The sequence below is a fragment of the Oxyura jamaicensis genome, chromosome 3, assembly GCF_011077185.1.
Source record: "Oxyura jamaicensis isolate SHBP4307 breed ruddy duck chromosome 3, BPBGC_Ojam_1.0, whole genome shotgun sequence".
Classification (NCBI taxonomy): domain Eukaryota; kingdom Metazoa; phylum Chordata; class Aves; order Anseriformes; family Anatidae; genus Oxyura; species Oxyura jamaicensis.
Genome location: NC_048895.1, coordinates 94,008,505 through 94,030,874, shown reverse-complemented (window position 1 = coordinate 94,030,874; position 22,370 = coordinate 94,008,505). Strand labels below are relative to the sequence as shown.

The window sequence follows — 22,370 nt, the reverse complement described above, 5'->3', positions numbered from 1 at the left end:
TCGTTCACAAATTAGAGTCAGGGGAGGTTAGTAGCTTGGTTTACATCTGAGACACGAAGCCGTATCTCCCACCCACCCAAACCAGGCCTGGCCTCCCACCAGTAACATCCCTTTCCGTGCTGCTTCGAACCGGAGGCGCTCGAGCTGGTGCCAGGGGGCTGAGTAAGAGCCGGGCAGGCCGCGGGGTGCGGCGAGCTGCTGGCGGTGCGGAGGTTTTGCTGGCACGCCTCCCTGGTTTCCATCAGGCAGCTGCACGACGGGCTCCGGGCAAGGAGTCGCAGTGCCTTACACGGCCAAGAGAAACACTCGGAGCTCTCGGCCTCTGAATGCCCATGTTGTGAGTAAACTAGGGGGGGTGAGGCGTCCGGCCCTGCGTGAGCGTGCTTCTATGGGAAAGGACTGGAAAGCGTAGAGCCCAGCCTAGGAAGTGGCTTAAGGGAAGGAATAAACTGAGCTGAAAAATGCCAGAGAGCCGGAGGTCATCTTGGCACAGCTGCTGCCTGGGAAAGCGTGGGAAGGAGCAGGCGGTTTCAGACACCCGGTGCTCATCGGCTTCACTCCTTCACACTTTGTTCCCTACCACGCCCAGCCTCTTTTTCTGCACATGACCTCTCCTTCTCCTTAAATAAATTCCCAGAGCCTCTTCAGGCGGCTGTGTCATCACGGGCTCCCTCTGAGAAAAAGGGAGAACTTGGCCATGAGTATCCTGCTGCATCTAGGTCAGTTTGCACCTCTTAGCAGCAGAAAGTGGGGCTGGTAGAGCTGCGAGCCTGGCAGCATCTTTATTTAATCACTTCATTACTGGCCCTAGGAATACAAGAGCTCTCAAAAGTGTCTGACCATTGCAGGAAACATAGAAATAACAACCCCCTAATTCATCAACAGGTATCAGACACAAGCTTTACTTTTTGTGCAGGACAAAGAAAACTAAAATTTGCACCCTCCCAAGGCAAGAGCAACATACAAAACACCTTGCTATCCACTTGGACAAGGCATTATTTAGGATGCTTTCATCAAAATCTGTGCCGTCATCCTCATAAAATGATTAAACTGAAGGGTTAAATTAATAGGTTTATACACATGGACGTAGAGAAGACTAGACAGCCATTTCTTGCTTAATGTAAGATGTTGATTTTCACCCAATTGTTCAATTCATAGACAGCATTTATTGGTGGCTCAACTTCTCTTCCGGAGGTTGCGTTTAGGTTTCCAAAGGAAACATGTTTCTCCAATGCAATTTAAATGTTTATTGGGGAGATTATGTGGGAAAGCAGCTACCAACCCCTTCCACGCCCAGAGAAGCGAAGTGCTCGCACTGCTCTGTGCAAGCACACACAGGGAGCCACATTTTGAAGATTTAGGCCATGATACAAGTGTAGCAAAAATAATTCAGGAAAAAAAAAAATTGTACTCATGTAGGTTAGTGCCAAGAGAAAACTGGCTATCGCTGTATTGCTTATAGTGTTGAGACCTCAGGAAATCAGAAAAACATCTTCCAGCTGAAAGCCAAGTGGAAGGCAAGAATCAAATCACTGTGGTTGAACTGGGGCATAAACAAAGAATAAACTTTGTAGTGTTTATGGGAAATGCCAAGTTCAGCACATTAATAAGGTTTTGGGATAAGGAATCAACCGCCTTTCACCTCAGGTGCTCGGTGCTTCTTCCCCTCCCTTTGCGGAGGAGTCAGTATCTCCATGAGGGCACCTGGTGACCGCAAGACCCAAAATCCTGAATCCGTAACTCGAGGCAGCGTCTCGTGCTTTCTGCTGAAGGTCAGTCAGAGCCTGCCAGCACGGGCTTGGGCTAGGGCTTGCTTCTCCACCTCCAAGTGGGCACAGACACCACAGGCTCATCTCTAAGGGCTTGTTCAAAGCCTGCCCTTCCTGCAGCAACTCTGCACTGCCCCAGGGCCTTCACCATGCCGCATGCCTAGAACAGGCTGGGGCACATACCTGAACTCCTCATCCAGCTGCCATGGACACCTTTACAAACCAGCCGCAGCCTCCTGTCTGGCCTCTCCCGTCCTTTCTGAAACTGCAACACAAGAGGCACCAGAACTCATGGTTTTTAAGTGCCAGGACAACAGCTACTGTCATCTACAGGACAGCAGCCGCCTGCTGGGCCAGGCCATGATTTAATCTCATGTTTAAAGGATGCAAGTTGACCCCCAGGAAACCATTCCAGCTTTTTTAAGGGTTCTTTCAAGTGCTGTGCACTCAGGCAGATGCTGCCATGACAATGACAAGAATATCTGTGTTGCAAGTGTAATAATTTGCTGTCAGCCCTGAGAAGTTTCACTGTGCAAAACGAGTCTGGGTTACATGAGCTGTGCTTGCTACACACACAGCTCTTGCTTCTTTGAATCTGAGAACAGGGGTTCAACTGATGCAAGTGACCAACACATACTGCAAATTTTATTTTTATTTCCTCGTTACAGAAACTAAATTAGCATATGCCTACATCTTGATTAAAACAAATTCACCACTGCAGAAAAAAAAGCACTTTTTATTCTCTAAAGCACACCTGTGAACACAGAACAAATTCTAATGTCAGTACATAAAAGCTTCTTCTTAGTGCACCTCTTCATTGCAGTTCCTCCAGTAGTTGTTTGTAAAAATTATTACACCTTAGGTAATTATATATGCTTGCGTTAAGCTTTGCAATTCACTTTTAGGAGTCAGTTAAGAAGCTAAATTAAAAAGGGCCCATTAATTTGCTTTATTTACAGTTGCAATGGCTAGATTTTAAATATGCTACAGTCACTCCCAGCACTGGCTCCCAGTTCAAAGGATTAGTACACTCCATGATTTCCTTGTATCTGCTTTATAGAGGGGATTAAGTTGCCCATACCTACAGCTCCATGGTACCTCAGCTACCTACACGAAGTACCTTATCAGAAATAAGCTTGCTAACAAATATTTTTAATAAAGAGGCAAATGAGAAACTCAACCTTTAGGAAGAACCAAAAGGTCCTTGGTTTTGTGCTGCAGTTGCTGTCAACTGCAGTAATGTGGGAGAAACAGAAATTGAGCAGTGCCACAGTCCAGAGCAGTTGTCTCTGCTATCTTTGTAGAGATCTTTATGTTCACTTCCCAATTCTTTCTCTCTTTCACTGCCTCTCCCCACTTACTGCTTTTTTGTTAAATCATAGAGATACTCAGGCAAGTTTCTGAACCGTAACAACATATTTGGGAGGGGAAAAATGATGCTGCTACAGGGAAAACATGTATTCATGTTAGTTCTTTGCTGGGGAAATGCAGGTTTCTAAAGAATAGGGCAGCCCTTACCTAAGACCACAGCTATCAGGAGACAGGCAGATTTGTGTTAGCTGAATAAAGGTAGATCTCTTCCTCCAAATTTTACGCTCTATGACTGGATGCAGGTCTTGGGGCAACTGAGAAACTGTTGTAGAGATTAACAAATTGGATGCACATGCATTTATCTGTTCTTACATACTTTCAAAGCCAAAATGGAAGGAAGAAGTCTCTGAAGCAGGTAGGTCCAGAAGATTTTTTTTTCTTACACAATAAGGAAGATTACTCAGCACATTCCAGATTAAAAAAATTACAGTAAACATTCAGTAACTGGAATGCATATAATATACAAGTACCATTACATTTACAAAGCTGTCCAGGACAATTTTTCTTTCTAGAATAAGCATAAAAAAGTTACAAGCTAGTTCACAATAACTTTAGATACAATGCTTATTAAAATACATTGATGTTAATCATAAAAATATTTTACTATTTACATGTACATTGTATAAACCTTAACAATAAGAATATGCCCTATTTAGGATGCCTTAAATGAATATTTAGGCAGATTGGCCCATTTTATAGTGCAGTATCCCTGTTTTGGTCTTCACACCATGAAGCTGTATCAGATTCACAGTATCTTAGCTAGTGCTTTGCTAAAAGGCTTGAACTTTCTAATATTTGAGAAACATTCATTACAAAGAGCCAGTTTTATTTCCACTTTGTTTCTTGTTAAATCCTACCCCCAGTAGTTCAGGGCACTCTGCCTGGCCTTGTGCGATTTGGTTGCATTTCCAAATGAGGCTGTAATTCATCTCATCCGTTATCACGCTGTCTTGCTTGTAGTCCGGATGCTGTGCGATGAATTCCCTCATCCATCGGGCAACTGTCATCAGCTCTCCTGTGGGCAAGATCAAGTCAAATTTCACAGTTTACACATCGAATTTAGCAGTAAAAAAGTTGTGTGCGTTACACACACGATCAGTGAATAGTCCATGTTTTCAGAAGAAACACGCTCCTACGTGTACCTTTTTGTTACACAATGCCTATACTTCAAGTGCAATTCAGCTGACCTATCACCAATAGCCCCAAACCCACATATCTGGCATGATCTTCAAACTTTCAGATCTTTTAATGAGACAGAGCAGAGAGAAGTATCGCACCCAGCTGCTGGAACAGGTGTTACCAACTTCTGTTCAGGGTCACCAAGTGACACACACCACTTGCTGGAGACCTGCAGCTGGAGGCCAGCTGGATGCCAGTGCTTAGGGAGCCGAACCTTGCTCCTGCACACAGCATATGTAAGGAAACCTCCATCAGTACAAGTTTAAGGTAACTCCGGGGGTAAAACCCTATGGCAGGCTGACAGGATGCTTGAAGAGCCTCGCTAAAATTTTATTGCTCCCTTATTAGAGAGAGGAAAGAGCCAAAGGCTTCTACTACACTTTTTTTCTTAAGATTATTATTAAAAAACAAGAGGAATCAAGTTTGGGAAAGCAAGGATGAACAAACAAAAAGTAAAAAGCATCCAGTGTGTCATCAATACTGTCTGAAGATATTCTACAAGTGGTTTTGAACAGAGGTATACTAACACAAATCAGAAAAAAGATGAAAAGCACAAGAAAGGAAAGTGCAATATGGAAAGTTATTAGAAATAAAAATGCTCCTCAAAAAACAAGTCATGTTTTTAAACAAAGGAGGCCAGTGTTATGCACTTCTATATGAAAAAGGGACAGAAGAAAAATATGCAAGGAACATTTGGTGAAGGCACTGAAGACTTGAGAGAAAGCTCTCAAACACATCAGCAGCAGGGGGCTTGCAAGAAAATCAGCGAGGCCAGGAGATGAGCACAGCATAACCAGAGATGTTGGTGAACGTGCCCTTCACTCCCAGCGCTGTGCAGCTCATACAACACCGACACCTGGTGGTCACACAGCCCCATCACTCCACCGAAAATAAATGCCATTGTTTCTAGCTGTATGCATCTGTATAAAACTGTATAAACCTTCACCTTGAACACCGCATGCTGTTCTCAAAAAGAGCATACTAGAATCAGGAAAACTGCACCACAGACTGACAAACATGTAAGGCAACGTCCAAGTGCAGAAACAAAGGATGAAGAGTATCTCAAGATTGGAAGAAATTTTGAGAAGTTTTCACAATCATGAATGTCAACGAAAAGTGAATAGGGAAACATTTTCCTACAGCACAGGAACTAAAAGGCATGTAATGAAGTTATTGGGAAGCACATTTAAACATAAAAAATAAAGGAAGTAAGTTTTTTCAAAGAGCATATAATAAAATTGTGGCATTAATTTTATGACTTTGTGGGAACCAAAATATAGTTGTTTCAAGATGGATCAGGCAGAGATCATGGAAATCATGTTTGTGAGCTGTTATCAGGCACCATGCTAACTGTGCTACCTTTGGCTGTGAAAATGCCGCTGCTGCAGATAGCCAGAGCTGGGAGCGCGTGCCGGCACAAGGATAACCTGCTGCAGCTCATCCTAACCCTGCTTTGTTTGCCACTTGGTGGTGGTCAGCAGCTGCTGCTTGCGTAGCGCATCTCTATTCTCACCGAGCGTGGTGACAGTCACACAGCAGTTTCACTGAAACCAGTGAGGGCAATACCTAACTGTGCTGTGAGAGAAGTGACTGAGGAACTATGCCAGGGCAAGGCTAAATTCACAGCAGCTAGGGCACCAGTATTTAACTCTCACAAGTGCTCTGTGTTCACCGTTTGAGGAGAGTAATGTGATGAGTGGCTGTTCTGTGGACATGTCTCATGCTAGACAGCCTGCAATTCAGGAGCATTTGATTTCAGATCAACAGTAGACCAGAAAAATTCAGAGCTCATGATTGAGAAATACAGCACAGTAACATGACGTCTAATGCTTCTTATTTTGTGAATTGTTCTTCTTATGAAGCTTCGTTTTACAGTAATTTCAAGCTTAGTTAAAATATACACCCTAGACTATCTGTCCTCACACCTTCTACATCTGTGTAAGTCTAAGAGGTGACTTTTGCAGTGTCCACAGCTTTCAGCTTTGCATCACAAAGCAAAGAAGTTCTTTGGAATGGGAGCACCTGTGACACAGGGGTAAGCCCGGGCAATTTGAAACAACAACAACAAAAAAATGCTGCAGTCTTTTTTTCAGCAGCATTTTTTTGAATGAAAAATGTTAAAAAAAAAAAAGGAGTATTTTTGAAGCATTGCTACTTTGAGGGTTGACGTGCCTCAGATGTTTTCTACCCGCTGGTTTCTTTCCTCCCTCCCAGTTAAGCCAGGCATCAAATCCCCAGTCTGTGTTATCTGAGGGACAGAGGCCTCCTGCAAACAAGCAGCCTTACGACCTAACATTTTCAGTGAAAGCAGTAATTAATTACAACTTGTTTGCATTCTGAAGTGCTACTAAAGTACTAAATTAACAGGCAAGAAAGATTGCTGATTTTCACCTCAGCTTTAAAAATCTCTTTAGCTGGAAGGCTCTATAGCAATTACCAAGAATTGAAAAAGCAATGCAACACTTACATTTAAAACCAATGAATGCATCATAAAAAATAAAAATCTGTGTCTTGACCTTTAAGACTAAAATTAACTGTCTAGCTAAACTTACAGCAAGAAAGGCACAAAAGAGGTTTTACACATCGGTATAAAGCTGCTGAGGACTGTTTCGTGCCCAGTTCTGAATGAAAACATTACCCTGCATCTTCTACTCAGAATACTGTTGCGTTTTAAGGAGCAGCATGAAAAGTCATTATACCACCTATCTTAGAAAACACTATAGCAAGAGAAAGGCAGGAGAAGAGCCTGGTTTACTTTGACTTGAAGGAGTTTTGCTACTTCCAGAAGGGCTCTCTTACTGGGGAGCTAAGGCCCCGTGCTCTAGCGTATCAGAGCTTCATCTAACCTAATGCCAGCACGCTTAGGAATTGCACCAATTACCAGGCTATCAGACCCGGCCTCATACACCCTTAAAACATTCAAGTTACAGGAAAAAGGTACTGATCAGTTTATGTACAGACTACCACAAGGTAGACAATACACTGGCAAAAGCAGCAGTCCTGAAAAAAATCTTGGAGATATAACTGCAGCTTTGGGGGTAGTGTAACAATTGCTACTGATTTAAGTTCTAAATAGATCATGAAACATTTATGATCAGAATTAAACAGGACCAAATATCTGCCAGAGAACACATTCCAGTCCTTTGCTCCTACGATTCAGCACTTAACCAGACAGCCACATTTGCCACCAGTTTTACCCAACTGATAATTAGAGAACATCCCAATTACTTTCGAAGTAGAAAAATGCCAGGAAAATCAGTGTCTGAAAGTGTCACACATACCAGATGCTCTCTTTTTGATTAACTTCAGGTAGTTTAGGATGGTGCATCTTGTGTCCACGTCCACTTCCATGTTTTCAAGGTAAGAATTCAAAATTGGGATCAAACCAGGGAAGACTCCCTCCTATATAAGAGAACACAGTTATTATGAAACATGGTTGATCAGATTTCTGAGAGGATGGAGAGGAGGCGTGTGTTCCAGATAGAAGAGGTTATGACCTTCCCATTGATAATTGTATCGATGCTCATTAAGATGTACTCTTCTGTGTCCGTGCCTGTCCCATTCTGCGCAGAGCCACATCCGTCCACGACAACATTTCCACCTTCGTAAGTGACAAAGAGAAAGGAAGAAGCAGTTAGAAGGCAAGAGATATACTAATTATCAACAACTGTGTTGCCAGATCACTTGCTAGGATACCTTTGCAAATATCCTTTCTGAAGTAAAACATTCCCTGCCGCACAGCATCTCTTTTCTGGGCCACCTTCATATTTTCATCCACCTAGAAAAAGAATTATTGCAGAGATTTGTGACATTTTTGAAAATTATGATTGTCCAAACCCTCACATTTTGGTCTCATTAACTGAAATATCCTCTATGTTTTTTTTATTATCTCACCCCACCAGGCTAAGCTCTGGAGATAAAACTTTTATTTCTTGTGCAAAACCACGAGGAGATCACATTTTATAAAACTAGGTCTTCAGCAGAAAAGGTAATAGTATAATGTTAGAACATGCCATGCTAAGCTTTTAATTTGGATTGAAAATAGGCAACAGGTTGCATCCCATCTGAAATTTTTTTCCATATTCAGATGCAACATAAGTAAGTACAGGCGAAGAAAATTACCATTTTCCTAGCAATAGTTTGTTGCTTTTATTAACAAAATCAATGAAATCTTTAGAAAAGTTAACGCTGTATTTAAAAAAAATACTTTCAGAAACCGAATCCCAGTAACATTGTATGAGAATTGTATCTATCCCATATCTGAACATCTGTTAGAATTCCTTTATTATCCGTTTATCTAAGTTACAGGCTTCCCTAAAAGTCTACAAACTACAAAGCACTGCTCATAAGTTTCCAGACAGATTTTGTCCAAGTTTTTTGACCAGAATGTTCTTGGGGAATTAACATTACTTCACGTTTGGACACTAGCTTTACTACACTGTTTTTAGAAGAAGGGATACAATTTGCTGAATTCTTTGCTCCACCTCTAAGGGAAATAAAATCTTAATTCTTGCCTTTCAAAAGTTTGTTTTTCAAAAGCCTGGTTTTGTTCATGCTATATTATGAAATTTATTTACACAACTAGCTAACTGAAATACAACAGGACAGAAAAGATCAGCGTGAGATTAGCCCCATAAGCCTGTATTCTTTTAATTACAAGAGGCAGGTTTACCAATGATTGTGCAATTTGGTGTTGCATTACCTGCTAAATTGCTTGGCAGGCTCGATTCGGTTTCCCCATCAAAAACTCTCTTCATATTCTTCCTGCACCCAAGCCCTTTTTCGGTCTTAACTGGTCTTCATTAGTTAAAGATTTTTTGCACTTTCTCACTGAGACATTCCATATAAAGTAACTGTGTACTCTAAGAGCTGAACTACTGTATTAAATATGAAATCTGAGCTCCCCAACGTAAGGAAGAGAATTGCTCTTTGTGGGGTTAGTATGATTTCATCCAGTAATAGATCATAACTCTATGGTATGATTACTGTTCATTTGCAACTTCAGTAATTAAAAACGGTAAGAAAAGCATCAGAACTATTGCCACACTGTAGCAACCATTGGCAGTGTTTTCTGATACACAGCCTGTCAAAAACCTTCTGCTGTACAAGATCTTTAACTTCACCTATAGCATTGCAAGACTATCCCTTTAAAAATGGATTTTCTGGTCAGGTGCCTCAGGAAGATGTACAAAGACAATTTCATTCAAAACAGTTCAGCAACTGTGAGGCTGATATTAAGGAAAAAGCAAATTTTGCATGGCTAGTTGCAGTTGTGACCAGAATCCACAGTATCTGTTTTCAATACTGAATAACACTGAGTGTGCTCAGCTTCTTTCCCTCTCCCCCAAACAAAAGCAAAATATAAACAATGTGACATATAGGCTATAGCCACATAAAAATAAATAACTAAAGAAGCTTATTTTAACCTCCACAGATTACTTTTCCCACCCATAAAACGGTGGAAATACGTCCTTTCCCATTCTTAAAGCAGATTTGTGACAATGGGCTTTTATCAACATTTCTGTAGTAGTCTGACATTGTTAGGCTCCACAGAAATTCCAACACCAGCAGCAAGCAGGGCTTCAGGGAAATATTTTGTTCAGCTTTCACTAAACAAGCATGAAGCCACACAGCAACCAAATAGGAAAAGAACAGTACTTCATGGCTACTGCTCACTGAAATGCAGCAGGTCTGCAGGAAGAGTTTGCAGTTGAAATGAAGACAATGGCTTAATACTTCTGTGAAAAAGAGAACGAAAAAATCTCCACAGACCTGTTTCATTTGGCAACTGTAATAACATCTCTCCAGCAAAGTGTATACACTATTTATTCCTTCCTCCTTTTATAGAACTTGCACTAGAACAGATGCCTGAAGTTTAACTTTTATTCTTTCCCTGAACGTAAGACAGCAAGATAAACATATGAGGAGAGCTAAAGTACCTGGCCACCAGCACTGAATGGCATAAACAACTGAAAATTACTACTTATAATAAATTTATTACTTATAATAAATTTAATACAATGTCAATTCTATATTTTTAAATACGTAAGTCAAAAGGAATAAGTAGAGAAAGAACAAGTCAGCATGATTTTGTATAAGCTGCTGAAAATGTGGATCTTGGTGGGAAAGCAGACATGGAAAAGTCAAGTTTGGCACCCCGAGAAAAAGCTAATTTTGTAATTTATGTTGAAGTACCTTTGGCAGACATAATTTGGCTTTGTGTAAGAGGAACAAAGATAAGATGTAGCCATTTTCTTACTGCTAAAAGCTGAAGGCTAAATTCCGATTATTTCTTCTAAGAACAGGTAAGACATTCTTGCTTTTGATAGCTTAAGAATTTCTGTGAAGAGTTTATAAATAAGGGTCTATCAGACATTTTTAAGGGAGCCATGAAATGCAAACGAGAGAAAGCTAACCATTTGTCTATAAAGCTTAACTCCATTAGATGGCTGTATTTTTAAATATACTGTAGAAGTGAAGTTGATGCCAATTGGTCCAGATTTAAACTGACTGAAAGACAGAAATGACTGTTCTATAAGCGTACCAATGTTAATTCCTAGCTTGCAGAGGATAACAATCAACTGGGATGAAAATATTTTGCAATTAGTAATAATACATCTGACCTTTCACACCTACCTTGGACAAAGGAATGAGAAAATCCAGTTTATATGACAGAATCACTCTGGTTAGCAGTACCACAAACACAACATATGCAGAGTTTTCGAAGTCTGTTAACTGGACCTAGACATGAAAGGATTAGAGACTGAATTACTCTAGTGGGAACACGCTCATAGAAATAGATGGCTATCTGGGAGAGTTTAAAAGTGTGACTCAAGCGTTCATGTTGATACTTGTATTCACACACACTCTACTAGCAGAGATGCTGATGTACATGCTGGAATCAAGGCCTTCAAATGCACAACACAGTGCACACACTTCAACAAGCTGAACCCTTTAATCCAATGCCAAAGCACACTTGTGCTTCAAAAGGCTAATAACTTGCATCTTTGGGCTCTCTGCATAATTACAAATGCAGAATAGCTTTTAAATTTCTACTTAGGGGATTCAGTTCAGACAGCTCTGAAATAGACAGCTATAAAATAAAAGCACTTATGAAGCACAAAATAGTGACTGTGGAATTGTTCAGTACCAACAGAAGTACTGGATAAATAAGGCCCCTGGAAACTAAATGGCTCTTTGTTTGCAATAGCTTTAGTACAAGCCTAATTCCTTTGCCCATCACCCCAAATCCATTAGCATGCTTTGCTGTGCTACAGTGGATTCTTCTGTCAGTTGCATTCCCACAGCCCATGTCTGATTAAACGCTGCTGTCCAGTTCATTTGCGTCCAGCAATTCGGAGGGGAGAAAACACAGCATAAGTAATAAGGGCCTGATACTTGATGACAGCAGGCCGCATACTCTTCCACTTAAAAGTGAACGTGTTTTTGTGCATATTGACTCTTTCCTTACCTCCATAGGCCTGAATTCCACTCTCCATCCTATATCTGAATTTGGAGGAGGTGGCTTAAATCTCATTGTCTGCCAGTTTGTAGACTGTATGTTCTGCAAAGCACATGAAATAATCTGTCAGTCTAGATACGCATCAATCTATAAGATCAAAGCAAAGTGAACAAATAACTACTGTCTTAGTTGTTTCCCAAGAACAGCTCATCAACTTAACAGAGAAATGCTTCCAAACTGACTTGCTCAACTTCATAAAAACTGTAATGTAACTACTCATCCTAGAAGCAGATATGCTATACTTTCTCATGCTATTTTGTTTGAGGATTACATAAAAGATACTAGGATGGGTTGAGATTAAGATGGCCTTTCCATAAGAGATTGATTCATCCAAATGTAAAAATACACAGTATTACTATATATATATTTTATATGATTATACAGATTTTAACAAATCTATGTAAGACACACACATGCATAAGAGATATGCACAAGAGTTTTCAGGAAGTCACAAAAAATGCAATTTCCCATAACAATTTTATGTAACTACTTTGGACCCTTTGTATTTTGTTGGACATAAAATAAGCTATTATCTTCTCCTAAGTAAATGGTGAAACAAAAATGTGCTTACAGCTACAAAGTCACGTGCTAAACAAGCAGCTGAAGTGAAAAAATCAGGAAAAAATATTCTTAGCTAATACAGTCATCCTCCAATTAAGCAGTCCTATAAAGAAACAACATTTTACACACACACACATCTATTAAATTCCTCTAAATCAGATACAACCTCAAAATGATCAGATTCATTTGCATCATCTAGATGTATTTTCTCCTCAAACAAAGTCAATGGGTCTCGAATGAACAAGTGTGCAATATGCTGTGCCAAAAGGTGGTCAATACCTACAAAATGAAAATTCAGAGAAACATTTCAGACATTGCAAAGCAGGCTCTAGGAAACAAGTTGATTTATAAGAACCAAAAATGAAAAGTTCCAATTCCAATACTACCTCAACCCACCACATCCTGTTAAAGTTTAAATGATTACTTTGGGAAGGAAGGAAATGATCAAAGAGAAAAATGAACAAGTTCTCCTTTGGAAATGGCAACTGGATATTGGTGTGGCTGCCATTCTTTCCGTTTTCTGATGCAACTCTGTGCTATGTTTCCTAATGCAGTTCTGCTCTCTCCACAAAGATAAACATTAGTACATGAAACACTAAGCTTCCTGAATTTGAATTAGGGACAGTTTCTCATTTTATTTTATTTTTTTTAATTTTTAATTTCTCAAGACCACAATGCACAGATACTTTCTGAGTAGAGTCACTATCAGAAGCATGATCAAAACAAAAAGTAAAATGTAAAAATATCCCCACACACTCAAGCATAATTCTAAACCTGCTCATAATGAAGCAAACACTTACCTTCCTTTATTAGGTGCTCGTAGATATCTTTGTCTATTGTCAAATCAATGTCATTGTATTTCTCACCACATTCAGATAGATAACTGTCTATGGAATCATATCTGGATTTACTGATTCTATAATGGTTGTTCTTCAGTGGCTATATAATTTAAGAATACAATATTTTAACAGCTTGTTAACAATGTTACCTAAGTTTTGCTCACTAATGACACTTATGTGAGAATTATTATCCTGTTTAAAATATCCTACAGCCTCAATTAAAATTATTCAAAGTATGAGTCTTAAATGGAAACATTTTCCTGATGTAACAGAACATAATTACCCCACTGTCTGGAAAGCATTATTATACCTATTATACCTATTGCAACACATACTGATGCAGTTTCATCCACACACATTGTTAGAGATCTTCTTAAACTGTGTAGTTCAAGAAGTGTTTCTACTATTTTTTGTTGCTGTTGTTTTTACTTCCCTAAGCGTCTTGGGTGCCAATTCCTGAAGTTCTAGCAACTGTCTCTCTTCACGTAGCTCCAGCTTACGCTACTAGATTACTCAGCATCACCCACTATTTAACTCAAAGCAATTCTTGCCTTTCACGCTTAAGCACAAAATGGAAATTTTTAACGCAGAGGGACAATTTTAGCAAGCTGTGGAGGAGTGAAAGTGGAGTTTTACTGGAATTCCATACCTAACTGAAAACATATTTGCTAACATAAGCTGTACAACCAAGATGACTGTTTGCACCATCTCTCGTGCATTTACCACAACAACTGCCACACTCCCTCATTAGGGATTCTGATGACCACAGGCAGAATTTGGTACTAAAAGAAGTTAAAAATTTTTGCCTGGAAAAAAAAAAGCCAACACACAACAAAAGAAATGGACACCTACTACCTAAATCACTTACCTCCAGCCCCCTCTCTTCTCGTGTTCGATCATCTACAGATGCAGAGATTACTCCCCAGCGACAATCAATATCAGACACATAGCCTCTGTAGAATGGAGATGCAGCACTCAATGCCATCTAAAAGAAAATAGCCTGACATGAAAACAAAGGACAAGCCAAGGAACCAAACACGCTATCTTAATCCTATAGGGAAGGGAAATTTGCTGGTCCAGAAGTAACTGAAGTACACACTTCAGTTTAGCATGTAGATGAAGCCCATGCCACAAAGTCTCTCAATTGCTGTCTCCATAAAAAGCCTAGACAAAAGGTTAGTATGACTGACATGACAGCTTATGCTCTCCAAATGTACTACCTCTACAGATGAGCATTTAAGGAACAGAAAGTTGATACAGGTAGAAGCAATTGCGTAACAAAAATCAGCAAAGATTGTGCCTGCACACCCCTTTAAGCTCCCAAAGTCCACCTGACAAACATTTTATTTTTGTTTAGCTTATTGGCCAGGGATCTTAGCAACAGAGCTGGAATATACCTCACTGAGACAAGGAGTTCTTCAGCACCTAAACAGTGTAATACATTATTTTATAATACCAGTTTCCACGTGCTTACAAAAGGGACAGAGGTGAATCTTTCTATTATGTGAGTCCAAAGCTAAAAACTTTAAAACTCGTTTAAGGAACAACTTTAACTTCTTTCCATGAAAAACTCCCAAATTTATTTCATGTTACTCAACAGAAGTCTTGTGCATGTGGGAAGCAGGGTACAGTTGGAGAAACAGACATCTTCTGCTTTGTGGTATCACACTTTTAAGGAAGACTGTAACACACAAATACATATGCAATTCAAAGTGATAGCTCAGATACATTAAACATATTTTGTTGTTAAATAAACCACACTGTTAATGTGACAACATAGTAAGAGACACCAATGCCTTCCTCAGAGTATTAAATTTGTTGCTAGCAATTAAGCTCTTAATTCTGATTTTATGTTTCACATGTAGTGGCTTGTACATAACGAATATCTGATGTGACAGAAGTGCATTACTCACCACAATGGGACAGATTGTGGCTAGCTGATCATAGAGATACCTCGCTTCAGAAATGCTGCAAGCCTGGAATGTCACCTGATAGAGAGAGGAAGGACAGTTGTTATAACAACTTTTATAATCTACCAGCAGCATCTTTGTTACAAAGTTCTTTCCCCACACTTCCCATGTGCACTAAAAGCATTTTATACCACAGCACTTAGTCTGTGACACCAGATACATAAATACTTGCCAGAACCAAAGAAAACTGAGTTAACATCTACAATACACGTGGGGTGATAATATGCATCCAGGAAACAAGCCAGGAGCCTACTCATTTAAAGCAACAGCCAAACTGTTGCAGATGCAACGTTTATTTTATGTGACATCTAGTCCTCTTTTAAAGAGCTGTCTTAATTTCCACATGCCTTTGTTTGATACTGCAACTGAGAAAAGTAAGTATTTTTGTGTCTACTATAATTTTTGTTATAATTTTTAAAGGATACAGTTTTGCCTGTATTAGAGACCAGGATACAACAAAATGAAGCATTATTTGGAGAAACTATCAATGATATGGAAGCTCAACCACAAATAAACCTCTGGAAACTATTAATTTCTTAGTAACTTTAGGTGAAATTTGCTTAGGGCAGCAAACACATGATGCATCTCCAGCAGCAGATCTTACTCAATAGACTTGCCAAACCACTACTTTAAGCACTTGAAAAATGCAGAGAGGGCCCTCAAAACTGTTAAAAGATGCTAAACAGACTAAAAGCCTCTCTCCTTCTTCTCAGTTTACATATCTGCAGAACATGGGATAATTTAGGTTGTTTTGGACACTTGGTACCACTATCATGACATTACGCAACCAGCTTCAGTTCTGAGATCACAATTCTTGCTTACTGTCCTGAAGAATGACAGCTCAACAAAGGTTTTCCTCATCCGCAAATTACAAACCTAGAGTCCCCAAAACCATATGCCTTATTCTTAATCTGACACTGAAGTCCTCCTCATCTGCAAGTAAGCTTCAAAAAAATCCAAACCCATATCCAGAACCTCCTGAGCTTGGCACATGAAGCCTGAATAAGGGCAGAAGCACAGCACTTTGCCTAGCGACTCACAGGGGATATAGCCACTTGCAGGGGACATTGTCTTCCTCCCCATCTGGCAAGAATTGCACCATCACCGCACATGATCCCAACTGAACCACTCAGGACATTATTTCTGACCTTGAAAACCCCTCCAGCCAAGTCACAGTCTAGGTGTGTAGTGAGGAAAAGAGAAAAGGAAGTTTGTATAGTACAAGCTACAGAAAATAGGTGGGGAACACATTTTTTTCTTCTAGTTGGCAATTAAGAATTAACAATTAATATGTAAGCAGCTGCTTACAGAACCCACCAGCTTTATTTTCATTTTCCCTTTGATGGCAACAAGAGTACTGAATTTGAATTCGACCATTGATTTCAAGGATGGTTAATAGTAAATCAGTATTCTGAAGTTAGGAATTTAATATATTTTTAAACAATCTCTCATCATGACTGAAAGTTAAGGCTGGATTGCTTTTGTTGGTCTTAAATAATAAAAAGAGATGGTATAAAACAAGCAGTATCAAGCTTAATGAAATGTATATATTATTGCATGTTTTTATACACTTTACTACTTCATCGGATTCTCCCTACTTTACCCAAAGGGACAAGAAAAAACGTTCTTGACCGCAGCTAAGTAAGTTATCTATTCACCTTTTTAACTTTCTTAATCTCAAAGAGAATTGTTTGGAATGTGGTTGTTTCTGGCAGTGCTGTGAAACAACAGGAGCTTGGAGAATTTCCTTTAATCCTCTTAGGGACTTAACACTAGGCTCTTCCTCACTCTGCTTCGAAGTTAATGGTGGTAACAGGCAGATTTTATTGACAGTCGCACACACTGCTACTACCTAAGCCATCATCCCCTAGCATTGGGTTACTGGGATAGAGAAATTAGAACAATAATTAAAGAAACAGAGTATCTCCCAGTACACGGTAAGAGAAGACAGCTACCCGCATGGATTCAATAGGTTCATGGTACAAGCAGTAAGAAGGAGGCCTCTCAGTAGGTAGTTAAAACTATGTATGAATGAGTAATGTGTATACAGGAGTTAACGTAGTTTGTAAAGAAAATGAAACTACACAGAAGAGAGCTACTTATTTCTGAAAGATGCTCCAACAACTTCTTGTCACTTTGTTTTTATTGTTCTAAGAATTGGGAAAAGCAAAAAAAAAAAAAAATCAAAATGAATAACCAAAAAACCCGTACATTTCTACTAGATAGTTTGTTTTCATTCCCATTGCGCCCTTTGGTTATGCCTGAAGAAAGAAGTCACTGGAAGACCTTTCACACTTGAAAAATGCTGGATTTCCAACAGAAGGTACTCGATCAAGTGAATGGGATGTGACTAGTCTGAGCAAATCTTTTCAGTAAAGCAGCATCCAATTCCACTTGAAAATTAGCAGAAAATAAACCTAGATTCCCCCTTTTGCCACTCTGAAAACACAAACTACATTAAGCTAGAAAGATTAGACATAAGGCATTTTTTTTTTTTTTTTTAAAGGGAACAGTTTAGGGAAGACGACATTCAGTTACATCTCCAAGGCAGATGCATTTTACCTGAAGACAGCAGTTGCCCATTCCAAAACCCATAGCGTCCATATATATATAGTCTGGTTTAGCTGCCTTTGCTGCTTCTCCATCATCATTGGGAAATGTTTCTATAAATGGTGATGGTGTGTTCTTATCTTTAAATACTGGGTGGAAAATACAGGTATTCAGTAAATCCAAGTAACAGACTGAACCTTTTTTTTTTGAAAAATAATAAAGGATATATTGGATTTACTCACTTGGTACATTTATGACAACCTTCTCTCCTCTTCGGTGCCGGATATTTCTTGTCAGTGTACTAGAACAAGAAGAGTTCAATGAAATATCCAAAGGTTTATCTTTATGAAAATAGTTTCAGAGTTAATTCCTCACTAATTTTTATGATTTCAGAATATCAGCTTCCTATTTGTTTTACGCATTTTCCTTCAGGACCCTTCTTTCCCTGGTTTACAACAAGCTATAACACACAGCACTGAATTTTTCTTCAGTGAAGCCAGCCCCACTTAGAGGAACCTAACAGGCAGAAGCAATAGGCAACTGACATGAAGAATACAATGGTGAGCAAAAAGGCATTGCTTGGTTTTTAAATAGAATGATTTTGTTTCTCCTAAGTCTTATCCTTATAATCAAAACTCCTCTTGAACTACACAAGTAGTAGTATAGTAGTATATAAGTAGCATACAAGCAGTATGACACCACGCTCCATTCCAGGGTAACTTGGGTAAGTTCAGAACACTGAGATGTTGCTAGAATAAAATGGACTGTGACATACCTGAATAAGAGCTAGATTAACTGTGAACAAAGCATTTAATCATGGGACTTCAAACTGGAAATAATTTTGCAGTAGTATAATCAACACCTTTTGCCCCATAATGGCATGAACTACTATATAAAGTTACTTGAGCTTAACAGTTTACTTTAAGTCACTTTGACAGAAAATACATCATCACAACCATCTCTGTCCAAGTCCTTGGCATACGTGCAGCAACTAGTCAAGTAGTTCTTTATTGCATGCATGCCTATGATATTACAGCACAGAAAAAAAATGTTCAGTTTCTCATTCACACTCCTGAATTGCTCTTACCTAAACCTAGGATGTTTATTGATGGCTTCATCTGGAAAGAAGAGTGATTTTGAAGCTCCTCCTTCTACTGGCGTTGGCTTGTATTCTGGCACTGTAAAACCAGGACACCCTAACCTATATAACACAACAATGAGAGTCCAAGTTGTAATGAATACAGACTGTGATTTTAAAAGGGTCAGATGACCAAAGATTAGGATCTCAGTATACAAAGGAAAAAAGAAAATATTTAAAAAAAACTTGCATCTAACTCTGATTATTTCTAAAGTGCTTTTCAAGACTGTTACCTACCCATCTGGAATTGCCTGAAAGGGTTGCCATAAAAAGGTCAGTGATTGTCAACAGCTGGCTTCTGTGGTAGTTAAAACAACTCTTTTCTTAAAGTATTACTTCACCTCTGAACACGAAACACAGACCTTTTCAGTGGCTGAAGCAGGAAACTTCACAGTATTAAACAGAGTAAGCTCACACATTTTAGGGCATTAGCACCTGTCATTAATAGCGACACGCAGCGGCATTCAGTGCCTCAGTTTCTCTACAGGCTGCTGGTTAACATTCAGTGTCTGATGTAACTTACTCAGTTCTGCCCCCAACAAACTACCTCTTCTAAAAGGACGTACCTAACTCTGTAATAACTAGAGATAGTTTCATGTGTTACACACAAGGAAATGTCACAGCAATTTGTGATTTTGGAAGAACCCCCTAATGGGAGAAAACTATGAAGAAACAAAAAGTTACACCTATAAGGCATAAAATGCTGAGATAAGAGCAAGAAAATCAAAATAAAACCCTCCCCTTTGGAGCCCTGGAGGACTTCACAACAACAGGAAAAAAAATCCTGGAAAAGTTAGCAAGGCTCCACTTAAACAGGGACTTGAATGGCAAAAGAGTGAAAGGCAGAAATAAGAAATATGTTTTCCCTACACAGCCTAGGGAGAACAATCTCTAAAGGATGAAAGTATGAATCATTCCAAAGATATGTCATATGCAGACTGTACATATTACTTACTAGCTTTTACTGAATGAAGTCTAATGTACTGTTCCCACACTCAGATAAAAACTATTTATCTGTATCTATTTAGTCCTTGTGAGGCTGCCTCTGAAATCTTTGTATACAAAGTTTATTGAAATTATTTTTTTGTAAGGTTGCAGGGCAAAACACAATTCTGTAACACACTGAAAACTTGTTACTATAGGAGTTTGAATTAGCGCTCGTTACTATAGACGTATCTAGTTTAGTTCCCATGAAGAAGAAGCATAGTTTAATCAACAGAGAGATCTTAAGGGTAGAATACATGAGGTATTTTGGTTCCTGATTTTCCCTGCTAAATCACATTTTGTACTGTTCATGCTCACAGCAACAATTCAGGGCATTCTGTACTACATAAGAAACCAGCCGGTAAGGCCAAACGTTTCTGTTTTATTGCAGATTTTTTTGAACTATTTTAAGTATAGCTATCTTCATTAATTTGACTGACCAGGCTAGTTCAAATGAACACATTAAATCCCACCTTAGAATTATGTTTGAAAGTCACAAAGTTCAGTTTCTCCCAGGCAACGAAGAACATCCTGACTGTACTTTTCCAAGAGTCTTCTTACAATGGTAAGATGAAATTTATCCTCTGTAAGAATGCTACGACCTCAGCAGAGGTGCACTCCTTTCTAGATTCAATAAATACAGGACTATAGAAGCTTTACATTTCCATTTTGTAAAGGTAATCACATTCCTTTTCTATGGTGTTCAAAGTAATAAAAGGAAGTATGCATGTGCTTCAGTGAATACCTAGTATTAAAAAATAGAACAGGTTTACCAAGTTTTTGTAAAACTACTATTTATAAAGATCAAAGCTTGGAAAATAGGTACATGGAAACCTTTACCATATCAATTCAAGATTGCAGGCTACTCTGTATACTGCACTTGGTTATGAATAACCAGTTTTTCTCTCCTACTGGAAAACCATCATAGATTAGAAACAGCTTAAAATATAAAAGAGGCAGATTTGTTTCTGTCTTACAGCAGTAAAGAATTTTAGAAAACACAACTGGAACATTAAGTCAAACTACTTCAGTGGAATTGTATTTTGCTCAGTTTCATTGTACAGTTCAGCTATATAGTAAAAAAGAGAAAAAGCATATATAGAGAATAAGGAGAAAAGGAAATGGTGTTACACTTCTCAAACGACAACCTCACCTTGGAAAAGATGTCACAGTGCAAACAGCCTCATTTTCTTTCAGCACAGAGGCAGCCTCTTGCCTCCTTTTCCTCATGTTGTCTTGTACGGTGTTGAATTCAGACATGGTTCCCCCATACGGCTGCCCAGGTGTCCCTTCAATCATATAGCTTCCATATTCTGGTCGCCAGAGCGTTGGGTGACTTTAGTAAATAAATAGCATTATTTAAGTACTTATGCAACTTCAAAAAAGATAGGTTATTAGCATAAATTTCAGACAAAGGCAACTTGTAATAAAAACCTCCTAATTTTTAATAAGCTGATTATTTGGTGGAGCAGAGTAACACAATGTACCTTCAAATGGATGTCATTATTTGGAGACAGTTAAGAGGAATTGAGGAACAGTTTTGCACTAGAAATGTTGTATAATGTAGTAAGCAGAAATTGCCTGTGTCCACAGCTTCAGTGTCTGTCTCAAACTTTGTTTCCTGGGGTTGTAACATGCTACGGCACAAAGCCAAGCAAATTATGCTCCTTTTCTGATTTCTATTGGCTGTGGAAACCTGGTCAGATTCCACAAACTTATCGGGCTAAGAAATGAAATGAAGTTTAAGCACACCATTAACCTCTGAAAAGCATCCTTCTTTCCTGACAAGCCATCCCACCTCCATGGAGCACAAGGCAGAGCAGCATTGTCCCTACACTCCTCTGTACAGGAATAATTTGAAGCACAGTCTTAATAGAAGAGAAATTGCTTCTTGAAGGCATTCAACAGTCCCTCTACCACAGAAGAAAAACAGGAAAGCCTTACTGGATGCCAGGAGTTAAGGTGCCTAGCAAGGAGCAGACAGGCCCAGGGCACAAAGGCCTTTTATCACCACAGCAGTTTCTCCAACTTCCTGTAAGCTTCTGGCTCTCTTCAGCCAAAACACTTCACTATCTCTGGTCTCATTCCTCTGCTTTGGAAAAATAGATCTGTTGCCATTAATTAGAAGGGAGTTTGCAGTTCCCTGGCTAGCTAAAGTAGGGATATGATCTACTTATTACTGCAAACTCCACAGGACAGGATAGGGAAGAACTGCCCTTCTACCTTACGCCCAGCCTTCCTTATTCTGCCCCAAATGGGTCAGTGTTCCCACAGACAGCAGCTCTCATTCTCTCCTGTAGCCAGAGATACATGGCTCAGTGCACACATGCACTTTACCAGGGAAGGAAGGTCTGGTATACAATTGCTGTGTATGCACAGACACAAAACCAGAGCAGGACAAAACAAATACTTAAACTGAAACTTCTGTGGGCTCACCATTACATCCTTTGTTTTCACAAGGCATAACGTGAAAGGTGCACGGGCCGC

At 39.3% G+C, this 22,370-nt stretch overlaps 1 protein-coding gene across 1 annotated transcript in view; it reads right to left on the bottom strand.

Annotated features, from left to right (window-relative positions):
- Positions 1 to 2,403: 2,403 nt before the first annotated feature.
- The window catches only part of GCLC (glutamate-cysteine ligase catalytic subunit), a 32,375-nt gene continuing 12,408 nt past the window's right edge, over positions 2,404 to 22,370 (bottom strand). Inside the window, exons 3-16 of the mRNA XM_035321655.1 lie at positions 21,037 to 21,219; positions 18,849 to 18,962; positions 18,004 to 18,062; positions 17,774 to 17,910; positions 15,155 to 15,229; positions 14,110 to 14,226; positions 13,203 to 13,341; positions 12,569 to 12,681; positions 11,791 to 11,883; positions 10,956 to 11,060; positions 8,016 to 8,097; positions 7,817 to 7,920; positions 7,601 to 7,721; positions 2,404 to 4,155 (exon numbers count right to left, since the gene is read on the bottom strand). Coding sequence (XP_035177546.1) covers positions 3,950 to 4,155; positions 7,601 to 7,721; positions 7,817 to 7,920; positions 8,016 to 8,097; positions 10,956 to 11,060; positions 11,791 to 11,883; positions 12,569 to 12,681; positions 13,203 to 13,341; positions 14,110 to 14,226; positions 15,155 to 15,229; positions 17,774 to 17,910; positions 18,004 to 18,062; positions 18,849 to 18,962; positions 21,037 to 21,219 — 1,648 coding nt within the window. The 3' untranslated portion in view covers positions 2,404 to 3,949. The remainder of the gene's footprint in view (positions 4,156 to 7,600; positions 7,722 to 7,816; positions 7,921 to 8,015; positions 8,098 to 10,955; positions 11,061 to 11,790; positions 11,884 to 12,568; positions 12,682 to 13,202; positions 13,342 to 14,109; positions 14,227 to 15,154; positions 15,230 to 17,773; positions 17,911 to 18,003; positions 18,063 to 18,848; positions 18,963 to 21,036; positions 21,220 to 22,370) is intronic.